The 17,101-nt window shown below is 36.7% G+C and overlaps 1 protein-coding gene across 3 annotated transcripts in view; it reads right to left on the bottom strand.

The window, feature by feature from the left end:
• The window catches only part of LOC140143613 (mitochondrial Rho GTPase 1-A-like), a 52,111-nt gene that overhangs the window by 8,886 nt on the left and 26,124 nt on the right, over positions 1–17,101 (bottom strand). The window contains exons 9-16 of one of the 3 annotated variants that reach the window (XM_072165426.1): positions 15,614–15,734; positions 13,568–13,652; positions 12,674–12,819; positions 11,436–11,539; positions 9,032–9,243; positions 8,216–8,341; positions 5,900–6,096; positions 593–679 (exon numbers count right to left, since the gene is read on the bottom strand). In XM_072165426.1, coding sequence (XP_072021527.1) covers positions 593–679; positions 5,900–6,096; positions 8,216–8,341; positions 9,032–9,243; positions 11,436–11,539; positions 12,674–12,819; positions 13,568–13,652; positions 15,614–15,734 — 1,078 coding nt within the window. Of the gene's footprint in view, positions 1–167; positions 186–592; positions 680–5,899; positions 6,097–8,215; positions 8,342–9,031; positions 9,244–11,435; positions 11,540–12,673; positions 12,820–13,567; positions 13,653–15,613; positions 15,735–17,101 lie in introns of all 3 variants that reach the window. The other 2 variants (XM_072165427.1, XM_072165428.1) reach the window with 2 other exon arrangements.

Raw genomic sequence — 17,101 nt, 5'->3', positions numbered from 1 at the left:
GTTCTCTGGAAATTGCAAGTTTGACATTTATTTCAATATCTGAATACACAACTGGTGTGTGTGTGTAACAAAAAATTGTGATTTTTTTCCTTATAAACTGCACACCCATTCACATGCAGAAAAGCATGGATTAGATTTTAAGAACAGAGAAAAACAAAGAGGTTTACCAAATAGAGGCTGAAAACCTGAAAGAACAAATTAAAAAAATATGTTCATGAGCACCACTGGCCAAATTATCAGCCGACCTCTAAGAACTATTTTGATTGGTTACAAATGGGGCTATATCACATATTGAGCCAATCAGAGATATCGTAAGAATGGTTTGTAGGGTTGAAGTTGATATAAGCTTTAATTGCTAAAAGATCTAAAAGCTCTATTTTGATTGGTTACTCAGATGATTATATCATGTAATTAACCAACCAGTGGCACTTTAAGAATGGCAGCAGTAAGAGAGCTCTCAAATTGACATTAATATAATAATATTGAATTTTGTTTTGGGTCAACAAACCATCAATTTAGAAAATAAAACAGTGGCATAATTTTAGCTCCTTATCATGGATTTGGGGGCAGAGCTTAGACCTGTCAGTCGTACATCAACCTGACAGAAGGGGCGGAGCTTAGAAGCTTATCTCGGACCCAAAGTGCAGCTGGATGGTGGACTAGCACACCTTTGACTACGCTGGAATGTAAAACAAAAACAGTGCAAGAAAGAGTTATCTAAATATGTAAGTTAATGGAGGCTATTTATACAGAGCTTGATATTAGCACTTGCCATTTGGCAAGTGAAAATTGTAAATGGCTCGCAAAAGTTGTAACATGGTTGTTACTTGTCCAGGTGTCTTGTTGTAAACCGTACAAGTTAAACCTGACATCACTTTACTACCTAAATTCACACACCATTAAACAAAACTTGATGGGCAATGAATGCATTTAGAGAAATATTCACAGCTCTGTTAAATTGGCCTCATTGTTACCAGAATGGGTGGGATGTACTTCACACAACACATTGGTAATGAGACAAGAGACAAAAACATGGAAAGGCAACACTAATATGATTTACCCAACAATGTTCTCCTTGTACAAATGATTCACAGCCCGACATAACAATGACATACACATAGTTTGACCAGTTCATAATCAGCGGGCCTTATAACATAGTGGATTAACATCAATATAATTAATTTCGAGAATTGTCTTGTGACATCTCGCCAGAAGCGTCACTATACTTTGTCTACTTTCTTTAACACCCAAAATATTGACCAGACAGGTCAACTATGTCACTCTTAAACTGGGTCTACTACGTATTGGTTAAAGCCAAATAATTCCTGCCGATCACGAGTTGATCCAACTATAACAAACACACAGTGGGAAATTGTGTATGAATTTATGATGACTGGTAATAAAATTGATGGTAATGAGTTAAAATGTTACCTGTGATGGTAGAGAAATGATAGGCTATCTGAGCATAAACTATGTCTAAAATCAGTAAAATTAACATGTCATTAACGACAAAAACTCAAGCTGTGGTTTAAGTTCATGGAATGTGTTATTCTCATTGTGACATTTATGGGAAGTAATCAATACAATATTCCATGCCTCACAAACTTCTGCATGTGAGGTTTTAGATATATACTGTTATTAAATATCAGAGGAAAAGTAGGTTTAACTTCCAAAACATTATTTCAATACATACCATGTAAGGGAACAAACTAAAAGCTCAATGACGTCCTATTAACACTAGGAACCAATATAGTCAAGAAAAAGTTAAGAAACGGAAGTTTTGTTGATAAAAATGAACTAATATGGATTTTCTCTTGAGTTTTCTTAAACAGACCTCTGTGATTTGAAAGGTTACTATAATTAGTTCAGATCCATTCCACAAAAGTTAAGATTCTTGGTCCCAATGGTATGTTTTGAAATTCAACTGTAAATTGACCCAGAAAGTGGTTCACCTCAAAAGATGTTGGCAAACTGTGGTATGCTGATGTGGGTGAAAAGGTCAAGCTGGGTTGAACTGTGCACTGCTGTGCAGTACTTTATGGTTTATACACAAGCTTGTCTTTATAGATTTAGTAGTAGTGCATAAACAGCAATATACTATTAGGCAAAAAAAAAAGTTGGTCTCAAAGCTCGCGCGCATTTGTAAAATCGTGTGATTTAAAAAAATCATTTTTAAATCATTTTTCCGGAAAAATTCTACGAAAATCAAAAGTCGTGAATGAAAAAAAAAAATCGGATTTCGCATTTGTTTTCAAAACACTCATGAGACAAACCTGTATTTTTTGTGGCCTAACATGTGCAAACATCCCTTTTAATACATTCATTGCAACCGATGGATAAGTTAAATATTAATTCAGGTTAACTTTTTAATACAGATAGAACATACAAAGTAGATAATTTAAATTAGTATGATAATTATGGTGTTAACCAAATATAATGTTCTTTCAGTATTCTCACCTTTTTTCATAATTATTTTCTATTAAAGTTTCATTCCTATAATTTAGTAAACAGTTTTTAAGTTTTATAGTTATTTTTACAAGTGAAGTCAGGCTGCATGTGGGTCATACAAAAAGCTAACTAAATCAAATGTAAATTTGGGGGACAGTAATGTAAGTGATTTTCAGCCAGTATATATAGTATATGCATATTCTACTTTCACTTTGTGGTTCTTCGTCAATTGCAGCAACACCTTTTTGACAATAACCTCTTAGAAATAAATCAATCTGCGTATAGAAAGGGTCATAGTGTTGAAACCGCAGTACTGAGTGTCATGGACAGCCTGCTCACAAACTCTGATGAGAAACTTGTCTCACTCGCTGCCCTCCTTGACCTCAGTGCTGCGCTTGATACGCTTGACCACTCAATTCTTCTTAGACGCCTTTGAAATCACTTTTGGTATACATGGCAATGTTCTCAAATGGTTTCATTCATACGTGTCACAACGATTCCAATCTGTCATTGTTAATGGCTCTACTTCAAATCCGTGCCCACTTTTGTACGGGGTTCCACAGGGCTCTGTATTGGGGCCAGTTTTGTTTACTTTATATTCCCAATCCCTTTCAGATGTTATCAATCTTCACAATTGCTCTTTCCATAAGTATGCCGATGATACCATTGTTTTTCAAAGTGGTCCACCTGAGAAGTTTGAGGTAACTAAGATCGCAATTCAAGAATGTATCAGTGACATTTTATGTTGGATGGACAGCAATAAGCTAATGCTAAACACAGATAAGACCGAGGTTATGATTGTGGGCACCACTTCTCGTGTTAAGCAGGTTGCTAGTAATTCCATCACAATTTTGAATTCTGATATAAAAATACAGGAGTCTGTTAAGTATCTTGGGGTGAGATTGGATCAAACGCTATCCATGTCCAGTCATATCAGTGAAGTTTGCCGCTCATCATTTTTGTCTTTAAGACGTATTGGGTGTATTCGGCCTTATCTGTCTGATAGAGCTACATCATGTCTTGTCAATTCAATTATAACTTCACGCCTTGACTTCTGTAACTCGTCCTGACTGGTATCACCACCGACCAACTTAACAGACTTCAAAGAATACAAGATTGCGCTGCCCGCTTAATCATGAAGAAAAGGAAGTATGAGCATATCACCCCCATCATATATGAGCTTCACTGGCTGCCTTTAGAATTTCGGATTCAGTATAAGTTAGCTGTTCTTGCTTTTCGGCATTTTGAAGATACGTTACCAACTTATCTGTCTGCTGCGCTCTGCACGCATACAAACCAGCTCGATCACTTCGATCTTCTACTGAAAGATTATTAAAATCTCCCGTGTTAATCTGAAATCGGCTGGTGAACGCTCCTTTCATTTCGCTGCTCGGCTGTTTGGAATTCGCTTCCAAACAGCCTCCGTGAATACTACATTCGCTTACTCAGTTCAAAAAGCAACTTAAAACTCATCTTTTTTCTTCGTGCTTTTCCGGATTCACATATATAACTTGTTTGTCTTTTTTGTTTGTGCGCCTTGAGTTCTTTTGAAGATTGTGCGCCTACTAAGAACCCTCCATTATTATTATTATTATTACTTTCTGAAGAGAACTTAACTTTTCTGACTTTGTACTTTTCAAAAAATATGCATTTTACTTTTCAAGCAGCATAAAATAAACAGGTAAACAAACAGACAAACAAGCAAATAAAAATACACATAATTAAACAAACAGAAATCCATAGTAAATTCAAATACAAGTACTTCATCCTACAAAGATCTGTATTAATATAAGTAAATAATATTTAATGTAAAATCTGATATGCCTGTGTAGTATGTGACCCAGTCATTGGGTCTACTGGGAGGCATTTGGGGTATCATTGCTGGGTCATTACTAGTGCACTGTCACATTTTGTGGTTTTTCTAACCAGCCCTGTCAAGTACACTAATATGTCTTTGACAGGTTAATGTATTTACAAGCTACTACAACCATAATAATTTGTCAATGAATGTTTCATAAAAGTTAAGAAATAGGTTTGAGTTGACCCCTAGCAATTCCCATAGCAAGACTAGTGGTGGTTAAGATTAGTTCATTTTTATCAAGATTTATCAAGATAAGTTCCGTTTCTTAACTTTTTCTGAACTATATTGGTTCCTAGTGTAACGAAAGTCCTTGCATTAGGAGAGGGTCAAAAAGTCCAATTATGTTTGTAAAATAGCAGTCAAAATATAGTTGATCTTTGAGGTTGGAATTTTCAATATTTCACACTTACGTTACAGGGAGGGAGGGTCAGCCTCCTAATGAAACCACTTTCGTTTACAAGACGTCATCAAGGATCAATGATGCACCTCACCTCTTTTTACTTTATAGCTAGAAATAAATACCAGACTCATCTCAAGTGGAGGTCACTTCAAATCATCCTCCAGTCACATTATTTAGGAATGTTCTTTGTATAATACCATGTGATTTGGGGATGATTTGAAGTGACCACAGCTTGAGTTAAGATGAGTCTGGTATTTACTCCTAGCTATTATGAAAAAAAAAGACACGTGTAGCAGCCAACAAGTACATCCTTTTGATATGGATGTACACATACGTCAGGCTCATAAACCACTACAATTCTACAAGATCAAAGTTGATCACATTTAACATCTTTCTTCATTATAAAGTTTTTACATTTCTGGTTCCTTTGAAGCTCTGATACTTGATTGATTGTTCAATAATAAAATAACAAAAAAAAACATTTAAGCTTGTTCAAGCAAAACCAGGACATGGTTCCTGGGTTTATTTACCATTCCAACTCTAACATAAGGTGACAAACAAACCCAACCATGTTTTACTGATGGACGAACCTTTCAAGCAGGTCCATTGGGCAAGCGTGTTTTTTTTTCTCTTCAAATCAAGCCAAATGACCCTAAACAAAATGTGTAAAAAAGTAGCAAATTTGCCTTTTCAGAAATGGGATATTCAATTTAAAATCGGCACTACCCCTGTGGGAGATTTAGCTTAAGTCTTCCACACAGGTAGCACAAGTTTCAAATAGAATAAACAATTAATTAACTAATTTCCATTTGAAATATCACTCCAGTTGTGGAAGATGTGGGTAAAGCCATAATAATGGGGGAGTACAGGTTTCAAAATGATTAACTGTGACCAATTACATTTGAAAAACATACTCCCCCTGTGGAAGATATTTCCCAGATCTGCCACAGGGGTATTGTGGATTTCAACTGGAAGAGCCCAATACAAGGTCCAGGGTTCCAAAAAACAATTTTCCCAAATCTCAGGAAACAAGCTCAGAAGTAGACTAGAAAGGAAAACTGTAGTAAAAATTGAAGTTGCCTCAAAATTACAATTGTCCTTTTAGGTTGCTGGATTGGGCTACCAAGTCATGAGTTTGGCAACACTGATGACATCACACTCATAATTCACTCTAATGTTGGGATACTTACGGATAAGCTGCTAGTGTTGCCAGTTTGATGTATATATCCTTGTTAGGTCTTCCTGTGCTTGAGTAGGTTTGTGGTGGTGGAATCTTGTAGCTGGCACAGAATTGGGCTGGTTGTAGTGGATAGTCTTGTCTAACTGGGTGCAGGTCACTCTTGGCAGCTACTAGTAGACTAGGGATGTTGCTATGCTCAAAATGTTGCTGCAGTCAAAATAAAATGGATGAGGGTGCAGTTTAGATATTAAAGATTGAATGAAGTACATGTCAGGTCACATCATGGTTGACTAGGTATGTCCTCTATAGACAAATCCGATTCCACACATTCCTACATCACAATAGCAGCCATTGAAGGGGGCCATTTCACCTGAAATGTGAAATGATGCAGGCTTTGCGGGAATTTAAAACTGTGTTCCATCACCCGTGTGACAAAAGGATGATGAAAGTTTATAATGTAATACAATATAAGATTGATTTTGAAGCAGCACTTTTCCACCCAATTGGGCAGTTACAACACCAGTTTGGTGCGGATGGCCCCCAATAATGGCGGAATGAATTCTGACCATCACTTGACTTGTCGGATTAGTGTATAGGGTTGCACATGTATAGATAGTGTAAAGCGAATAGGTCCACAGTTTGATAGTACATGACTGTCCTATTTTTCTATCGTTGTGTTTTGGTCCATGATTGACAGTATTATCAGGGCTCACATGCTTTTTATGTAAGGTACAGGGTGAGTAAAAAAAGTGCTATAGGGCAAGTAATCAATATTTACATCAGAACCAAGTGGAACTTTTCCAATGTTTCTACAAATGCCACACTCAATAGTCACCTTTTGTGAAAGAATACAATAAATCACAGCTAGCATTTAATTTTTATGAGCCCTTTTACTGCGATACCCAACTTAATTTTTGTCCACAATTTGTCCATGTATTTTGAATGAGAGCACACTAATATGTGCAATAAAGACACCAGATCTGAAACTGACTTGTTGAATGTTTCCTTCTTTCAATTCCCTTTTTCAGTTCAAACAAACTTACATTACTTAAGTCCTTCATACCTCAACTGACTCCCAACTCCAGTTTTTCTATTCCCAATATGTCCATCTTACTGGATATTTTGTAATTCACTCCACTTCAATTTGCACATATTTCCTTTTAACATTTGAACCTGCCCACAAATTTGCATGTTTCTTATATGAAAATAATAACATAAACAAGACCAGGGGCAATAACACTTTGGTTGCTCCATTTTACTTCAGTGCCAATGTGGTTAAGAAAATGGCAAGCTGTTCCAAATCTACCTTACATAGAGAGTGGTGATATTCAAAATTTGGATGTCTCCTGGACAAGCATTAAAATTGGGTATCGCTGCAAAATGTGTCATAAAAACAGAAAGCTAAATGTGACCCATCACATCGAAACAGACCACTTCGTGGCTAGCTTCATTGGCAGATAACAATGAAAGAAGATGGAAAAATATAAAGAAAATAAAAAGAATTCTGAGCTTGTTTTGCCTCATAAAACATTTTTACTGTATCTGATTTCAACAAGTAAGGTGTCATTTTCAAGCTAAAAAGCAGCAGTTTATCCTAGTGTTTAAATCTCCATTTTCATTTCTGCCGCGAGGTTGTCTGTTTCGATGTGATGGGTCACAAATGTTAATTACTTCATTTTGCACACAAGGTTACTAATGAATATCATTTATATAACGTTTTAAAACCTAAAAAGGTTTCAACCTGGTTTTAAAATAACGATGGATATTTTGCCCTATTGCACTTTTTCTGACTCGCCCTGTACATGTTTGGTGTCACATGAAACCTCAAATGCCAATTAAGCTATTCCAGTTGAAATCCATACAACCCTTATGACCTATTAAAATCTTCTCCAGTTGAAATCCATACAACCCTTATGACCTATTAAAATCTTCTCCAGTTGAAATCCATACAACCCTTATGACCTTTTAAAATCTTCTCCAGTTGAAATCCATACAACCCTTATGACCTTTTAAAATCTTCTCCAGTTGAAATCCATACAACCCTTATGACCTTTTAAAATCTTCTCCAGTTGAAATCCATACAACCCTTATGACCTTTTAAAATCTTCCACACAAGGAGTGAGAATTTTAAATGGAGCTACCTGAATGGGCGATTCCTTTTGAAATCTACACCCCTGTGCAGGAGATTAAGGTCATGTCTTCCATAGGAGGTGCATGGATTTCAACAGAAATAGCCCATTACAGATGCAAGTTTCCCTGCACCATCATATTTTTTTTTATAGCTCCACACAATGGAAGTTGTATTTAAAACAAACCAAAAACTCACCTTATACATCTTGGCACAGTATTCAAATGTCCTAGGATCTGAGATGTCATACATAAGACACACAACGTCACAGTCTAAATCATCTGATGTTAACTCATCTGTAAGCTCTACATCTATCTCATGTAGCTAGAGCAAAGACAAAACAACAGACATGATAAGAATTATTGTATTCAAATTTCCTAGGATCTGAATTGCAATATGCAAGACTTCTTTTGGCATGGTCCCTACCTGCACTCATTGAATTACCAAAGGTATTGCACACAATCTAGTATTTAGCAGTATGCACAAGTCACACAAAATATATGTAACCCATGGGAATCTTTCTTACAATGCCTCTGATTGGCCCTACTGCCTTTCTTACAGTGCCTCTGATTGGGTAATTGCAATCAAAATAGTAACCAATCAAAATAGAAAAATTGGGCAATGGTGAGTCCAACGAACGCAAACACAAAACACATCAAGGATCAATGAAGGACGCAAGAGGATACATTGAATATTCAATCACCTAAAAAGAAGGAGAACGGTATACCAACTTGATGTGCACTTGAGCAATCAAACTATCTACTTCTATCTGTGCTTACATTTTTTAATTTCAATTTAATTTCTTGTCCCCTGCATTTTGTCTGTGTTTTACCTGTTTCCCCACATCAAGTTGGTATACATTTTTCCAATTCTTTTCAATCAAAATAGAGCTTTTCGATCTCTTGGCAATATTAAGCTTAATCCCCTTCAGCTTTACTGACTATTCTTACCATATCTCTGATAATACAATTCCCTTCTTTTTAACCAATTAAAATAGTTGTTAGAGTCACTCACCAATAGATACCTTTCCTGCCCATACACCTGTACTGTATTCATTGTATATGTAGACAGATGTTCTGGATGTAATAGAGGATGGTCCAGACTCCTCTCTACCAGCCCCTGAAGGAAGTTGGTCTTACCAGCACCACGGCAACCAATCACATTACACTGGAAAACATTACGAGAGGTCTGACGCTTCTGCCAGTCAATCTTTTTGTCTCTAGTTACTGAAAAAAAAAAAAAGAATGGGCTATTCCAGTTGAAATCCATATACCCCTAATATGGAAAACATGACCTTAATCTTCTACAAAGGAAGTGTGAATTCCAAATGGAGTTACCCATTCAGTGTTGTCTGCACCAAAATGGGATATTCCAGTTGAAATCCATACACCCCTAATATAGGAGAGCATGTTTTAGGCGAGTTACAATATGGGCGAGTTAGGTAAAGGCGAGTTAAAAAGGCGAGTTACCCCCCATAGAGTCAGGCTATTTTTAGATATTCCATGGGTAACACTATGAAGTCCCAGTGGCGAGTTACAGTAACACTATGAAGTCCCGGTGGCGAAGTTACAACAACACTATGAAGTCCCGGTGGCGAGTTACAGCAACACTATGAAGTCCCAGTGGCGAGTTACAGTAACACTATGAAGTCCCGGTGGCGAAGTTACAGCAACACTATGAAGTCCCGGTGGCGAGTTACAGTAACACTATGAAGTCCTGGTGGCGAGTTACAGTAACACTATGATGAAGTCCCCACAGTGAGTAAAAAATCAGTTTCCAATTTGCTTAAGTCCTCATTTATCATATATTTCTCTCGGGCTTACAATGATCTTAGGAATTAATATATAGAGGCAGTGCTACTGTCGCCTGTGCATAGGCTGCCCTCTTCTTCTAGTATAAATAACATCCGAAAAAGTTACACAAATAAAAGTCGTAAAACATTTTTTAACACTTTAAAAAAAAAAAAAAAAAAATTAAATTTTAAACATAACATAAAGGGGCACAATACATAATCAGTCAATTGATTACTCAACTATTTTATGTACCATAAAAATAAACAAAATGTGATAAACAAGCAACCACTAAAATAAAAGAAACCTAATCATATCTCACTACTCTTGAAATAAAAAATCATACAAATACATTTGTATGTGCCAAAGTCAAAACACATAATGCCTAGGCAAATTTGTACAGTGTTAATGGTATTTGTAATAACTATTGATTGCAATATGTAAAATCAAGGCTGATATCTAGTTAATTTTTTTAAATAATCAGTTTTTGTATTTTGACCAAAACTGCATTTTTGGTTCAAAATCTTGGACTTTCCGGAAATTCACAACTCGCCACATGGACTTTCTGGAAATTCACAACTCGCCGTGTGGACTTTCCGGAAATTCACAACTCGCCGCTTGGACTTTCCGGAAATTCACAACTCGCCGCTTGGACTTTCCGGAAATTCACAACTCGCCGTGTGGACTTTCCGGAAAACACTGCAGGGGGTAACTCGCCATTTTAACTCGCCTTTTTCTAACTCGCCTATTTTTTAACTTGCCGATAACCTGTTCTCCTAATATAGAAGGCATGAACTCAATCTTCCACACAGGGAATGTAAATTCCAAATGGTGTTAAATGGGTGATTCCATTTGAAATCTACACCACCTGTGTGGGAGCTTAAGATCTTCCATAGGGGTGTATGGATTTCAACTGGAATAGCCCAACGTTTGGTGATATACATGTATAAATAATTAATCAATAATCTTTTTTTTTCAACTGGAAGAAAAGTGGTATAGAAAATATTTTTATTGGCACTGATGTCGTTGTCTTATGATTTTCTTCCGTGTGGTTCAAGCATTTGTTTTAAAGTGACAGTCAAAATTCAGCTGGTTCAAGTTCTGTACACTGAGCCATATGGCAATTCAAGAGGGTTTGGTCACACCATGCTAGGTATAGGGAAAAACAATCACAGAGTAATGGGGTATTTAACCCCCCTCTTTTTTTTCCACATTTACAATTATTCTGAGCAAGTATTAGTTTTTTAAATGACCCTATGTATTTATTTACTTGGTTTAGATGTCTGAGAGTTCATTTAGACATTTTTTACTAGATGCAAGTTTTAATGGGGGTTTCATGTCAACCGTCATAAAAAATAATTGAGATGAGTTCAAAACAGGATATTACATGAGTAAAATAGAATAAATTAACCTCAATTTAAGACCTAATTGAATCTTTTAAGTGAAGGAATACTCAAGAGACAGTGTTTTGAAATCCATGGTGCACATCAAAATGTAACAAAACCACCTTTTTGGGAACCCCAGTATATCACGCAGGACCACAAGTAATTATTCTGCTTTCTTCAGAGATGTAATTTCTGACACTGGAACATGATTCTTATATCTTTTAGCTTATAAGATAGACTTACCAATGATAGCTGAGAGTTGGTTCTCATGGTCAGCCATGACATACCTATAACCAAAATATGCTAGGTATTCTAAGGTTCTATTCACATCAAGCAGAGAGGTTAACCTGGCAAAAACAAAATAAAAGTATGACTATAAGTACAACATCTCAAAGCAAGTACCCTTTTTACATATACATAGGAAATAACCACGCCAAATGTGCTACAGTTATAGGAACTATCAGGTACCCGCTAGATGAGTTAACGGGAGTGGTTAGTAAACAGGAGCGGTTAGTATAAACGATGGAAATGGTAACCATGGCAATTGGCAAATTATCCAAATAATTATTTGTTTTTATTAATTTATCTATGTATTTACCATTCATCTCAGCAAGTTCCTCTTTAATAGTATAGATATGCCAGTCAGGCTATGCTGAGTGGCTTGTTCAGTGAGCGTCCAGCTGAGGTGCTGATGTTTCTTGACTTGAATCAAGCAGCCTATCCGAGTTATTTTGATCTCTGACCTGATTTCATCATAATCATATCTGGACATCCCACTCCAAAATAAACCTCCCCCCTGCCATAAATCTCCCCTTGTATGTACTCACGTCCACTGTGCCAAGTAGCCCCCACACCATAAATCTCCTCTTGTATGTACTCACGTCCACTGTGCCAAGTAGCCCCTCACACCATAAATCTCCCCTTGTATGTACTCATGTCCACTGTGCCAAGTAGCCCCCACACCATAAATCTCCTCTTGTATGTACTCACGTCCACTGTGCCAAGTAGCCCCCACACCATAAATCTCCCCTTGTATGTACTCACATCCACTGTGCCAAATAGCCCCCCCACCATAAATCTCCCTTGTATGTACTCACGTCCACTGTGCCAAATAGCCCCTCACACCATAAATCTCCCCTTGTATGTACTCATGTCCACTGTGCCAAGTAGCCCCCCCACACCATAAATCTCCTCTTGTATGTACTCACGTCCACTGTGCCAAGTAGCCCCCACACCATAAATCTCCCCTTGTATGTACTCACATCCACTGTGCCAAATAGCCCCCCACACCATAAATCTCCCCTTGTATGTACTCACGTCCACTGTGCCAAATAGCCCCCCACCATAAATCTCCACTTGTATGTACTCATGTCCACTGTGCCAAGTAGCCCCCCCACACCATAAATCTCCTCTTGTATGTACTCACGTCCACTGTGCCAAGTAGCCCCCCACACCATAAATCTCCCCTTGTATGTACTCACGTCCACTGTGCCAAGTAGCCTTGCAAGTTTATCCAACCTTTCTCGTTGGTACCCACCGCCATATTTACATCTGGTCCCCATGGCATGACTGGGCATGTTGCAAACATACTTTGGAGCTCTGTAGGAGACAGGGCACCATCTTTGTCCTGTATGTGTAGAAGCAAAACATGTACTGAGAATCTGTAAATTGTTGAGAAATATATTTGGGGATCGCCTACCACAAGAGATGATTATTTATTATACTACTAAGGGAATCATCAAACACCGTTAATATATTTTCGTATCGAGTCACGTAGTGTGTACTTACGCCTTATATCTAGTCTGTGAGGGCGTATTGCATAAGCACGATATACATATACTGCAAGATACGTGTAAAAAACTGATTCGCATAAACCGGGCACTTAGGATAGTTGGCGGGGGGCCCATCGCGGGATTTTTTGAAAAATTGGTTTTTCAATTAATTCTTTAGTGGGGGTAGGCTCTCTTGTATAATTTTTATATTCCCCATATCATTTTTGACACGATCAGGTCATTCTTTTTATTTATTTTGCCCTTTATATGTATTTCTTAATTTTTGTTTTAAGTATATATCATTATAGCGCTATCAATATATTTTAATCTATTTTTCTGGGGGAACTGCTGTATCAGAGTGAAACATCTGGAATTCACCATTTTCATTTGGCCTATCCCCAGAATTCCTCAGCATATAAAATTTGGTAACCACAATTTGCATGTTTTGTCCTGATTTCTTCGGAAATACATTGATTTGGAGCATCAAATTTCAGGATGGTAATGAGAAAAATATGATCGTTCAAAAGATACCAAAAACTCATCAACAATGAGAATGCTGTTGATCGGGTTATGGAAATTCCTGCAAATACTAATATACAATACCTGATCATATTTTTCAAACTGCTGTGTTAAAAACTGGTAACCAAGGTGCCCTAATTCAGTTGAGCTACCCCTGCCAACACGTAACCTGCAAAAAATAACACAATACAATATTCAATAAGTATAATGCAAATATGACTGAAAAAGATTAAACAACTTTTCCTTGTACAGGGTGTCCCAGAATGATTTATACCGTGTTTGAACAAAATATCAAAAATATATAGTCAACAGTGTATCTAATTTTAATAAGTGCAATACAATGCCACACATGTATTCTACTTATTCTATGACTTTCATGGAAATAGCTTGATTCGTTTTGGCGTGACATTGCTATTACTGAAAATGGACGAAAACTGCATGTGTGTAATTTACAGTGCAAAGGCATCATAACACATGTATTCTTTATCACCATCGTCCAGCCGCACTGTGCAATATATTGGAGAAATCCTACATTCTTTTATAGGTAATACACCAAATTTGGCACAGATGTAGAGCTTACAATGCTGAATAATTCTTAATATGGGATTAAGTGAAACATGTCAATATTACATCAGATATTTAGGTTGAAAAACATACTTTTTATGTGATTTTTACCGCAATTTTTACCCAAAAATGTCATTATTACAGAGGATATAACTTCCTCAAGGATCCTCCGCAGTAAATTTTAATCTTCTTCGTTACGTAGCTGTTGGTTTGCCATAATATACTGTGGACATATATGTCTATAATTTTATGAAAAATCCATCTCTGCCGGCATTTCAAATGGTGAAACTCACTCCCCGCAATAATTGTCTTCAAAACTGCCGCCAAAAAAAGAATAGTTTAAGGCCACTCAAGCGTAGCAAATCCTTTATTCAATGCAAAGATTGCTTCGTAACATCATAAATAAACGATTGATATCGACTATTTAGTAGAAGTAAGAACAGGACACAGTAAATATACTGCATAACATTTTCCAAATAACTTTGTGCTGAACTTTTACAGATTTTCAAAATAGGTTGCTTTGTCAAAACTTGGAATTCACCATTTTTACGCAATCCTCTCTAACTTCTACTAGAAACGTCCAATTTGTAAAATCTAAAAAATCTGAGAAAGCTAAATATATGTAGAATTTAAAATGCAAAACAATATGACCAATAAAAATGGCGTTCATGCCTAAAAAATTCCATCTTTTACGGTATAAATCATTCTGGGACACCCTGTATCTTTGAACAGGAGCTGACCATTATTAAACAGTGTAGATATCCACACTCAATATAGCAGCATATGTGACCAGCTCCAACAAAACCCGGAACAAGTCGCCAGGCATGTTTTTGAGTTACAGGCCTTTAAAGATGACATTCCCATAACAAAATCAAATTGTGGAATTCTTAATTTCATGGCATTTGACCTTGGGACTGAGTGGATAAATTTGAAGTGGCCATAAATGTATATAGCTTCAGGTCCTTTAATCTATTCCTATTTATTGCAGCTGCATAAAGGAATAGCGCATGGTAAGAGCTACTCCCCATTTCAGAAGAATACAACACTGTCACTGTCAATCAAACTATAGTAGGGGTCCATTTCACTAAACTTTCAACCCTTCGTAACTCAACTAACCGTTCGTAAAGTTACGAATACCCAATACTAGATGTAACTTTATGAAGGGGCCCTGTAGTAAATCCCTATTACTTACGAATGGTACCATTTGTAAGTTTAGTGAAATGTAACTTATGACTCGTCGTAAGTTACGAATGATTTTGAGACTTACGAAGTTTCATAAAGTTTAGTGAAATGGACCCCGGAATTTCAATTGAATGAGCACAGCTACCAACAGCTGTATTTGATTCAACAGCAATCAGATATTGCGTATTTCAAACTACTAACGCTTAACGCACAACCTTAGATGCAATACTAACCAATCACGGTTCGTTGGCATGGTTGGATTTACTTCCATGTTACGCATGCACAGTCGCACACGCTGGCGTACATCATGCAGTGTACGCAAAAAATTGTCACGCAATGTCAGGCTGTGTTCATTCAATTGAAATTTCTACTATAGTAGCTTACCTTGGTCTCAGGTATTCTGTTGTGAGTTTGAGATGATCATTGTAACCAAACTTTCTAAGCACTGTCCATGTTGTCTCATGACGACCTCTCTGGATAAACAGCGTATGTAAAAACAAAAAACCTGCAACAAAAACAAATAAGACAAACTATCACTGATTGTGTCTTTTACAAATACCAACATCAAATTGTGAGACTGGCATTGTTAGGCGAAAAAACAACCGTATTTTTAGCTGTATGAATTTAAAAAGACACCTTTTTGGCTGAAGGACTGATTTTTAATTAAATTTGAATAAAAATTCAGAAAATTTTCAAAATATCCTGTAAACAGATGCATCAGTAGGGTTGCAGATCATAATATTTCCTATTTTTGTTTGACAATCTCAGAAATATTACTCACAGCTTGAGCTTTCGCCATCTTGACTGATGGCTTGATCACAAGTGATTGTTGTGATCTGGTCCATTGCATTTCCTACAGAGGTTGGATGCACTCTCACTCCTTGGGTTCAACATTTTTAGCAGTGGATTATGTGATTGAGAGAATAAGCGATTTCGTCGCAGTTGATTGCTTTGGCCCCCTTTCTGAGTATTTTATTGCCCTCTAATTCTATGTGATGTGGCGTACCTAAGGCCCGGCAAAAAACGCGATCTCACTTTTCACGCTGTGATTCTCGCTATTAACCAATTATCTCGCTTTTTAAAAAAGTTTCCAAGCAGTGCACTTACTATAAAAATGTTGCTTTATGCCATAAAAGTTCGCCAAATTCCATTAAAATGCAGTTCCAACTTCGCCAAAGTGCAGAATTCAACAGCAATGCAAGCACAAGGTCGAGTGAAAAAGCCATCCTTTACTCAATAAAAACTGACATTTCATTTCAAATGAGTTCAAGTTTAGGCCAAATATCATTATATTTATTGAATTACTGGAATATTTTGACTATAAAACATAATTCAAGGTCAAATTTTGTCACTTTTTTCTTCGACACCGCCGCCATCGGCAGGTTTGTTATTTACATCTAAACATTGTTCTGACAATAGAGGGCAGCAAATTTTGAGTTTTTTTTTTTTTTGATTATTCGCATTTTCGGGCGTTTTGAAAGCTTCTTGTGCCGTTTTTCGGGGAAAATCTTGCTTTTCTCGCTTTTCAAAATTTTGGATCTTGTTTTTTACTTCAAAAATTGCGTTTTTTGCGGGGCCTAAGGCGTACCCATGCACCACTCACAGATGAACTAGCTTACAAGATCAGGGCTTGTGTTTTTATAACCTACACTCGCAGCCATTTTCAAATGAGATTTAAAAAAAAATTATTAGTCAATGGTCAACATCTTTTTGTTTAAAAACGTATGCCCATATTTTTAATGAATTCCTGTATGAAATACGGTTAGAATGTACTAGTTGGCAGGTCTGATTATAAACAAACATATAATACAATATTTATTTTTAGGTATATATGAATGAAATGTTTTAAAACATGTTTATATTGTAATATCT

This window comes from Amphiura filiformis, unplaced genomic scaffold (genome assembly GCF_039555335.1).
Source record: "Amphiura filiformis unplaced genomic scaffold, Afil_fr2py scaffold_24, whole genome shotgun sequence".
Lineage (NCBI taxonomy): Eukaryota > Metazoa > Echinodermata > Ophiuroidea > Amphilepidida > Amphiuridae > Amphiura > Amphiura filiformis.
Note: the sequence above shows the minus strand (reverse complement) of the source record. Positions and strands in the feature narration are given on the sequence as shown.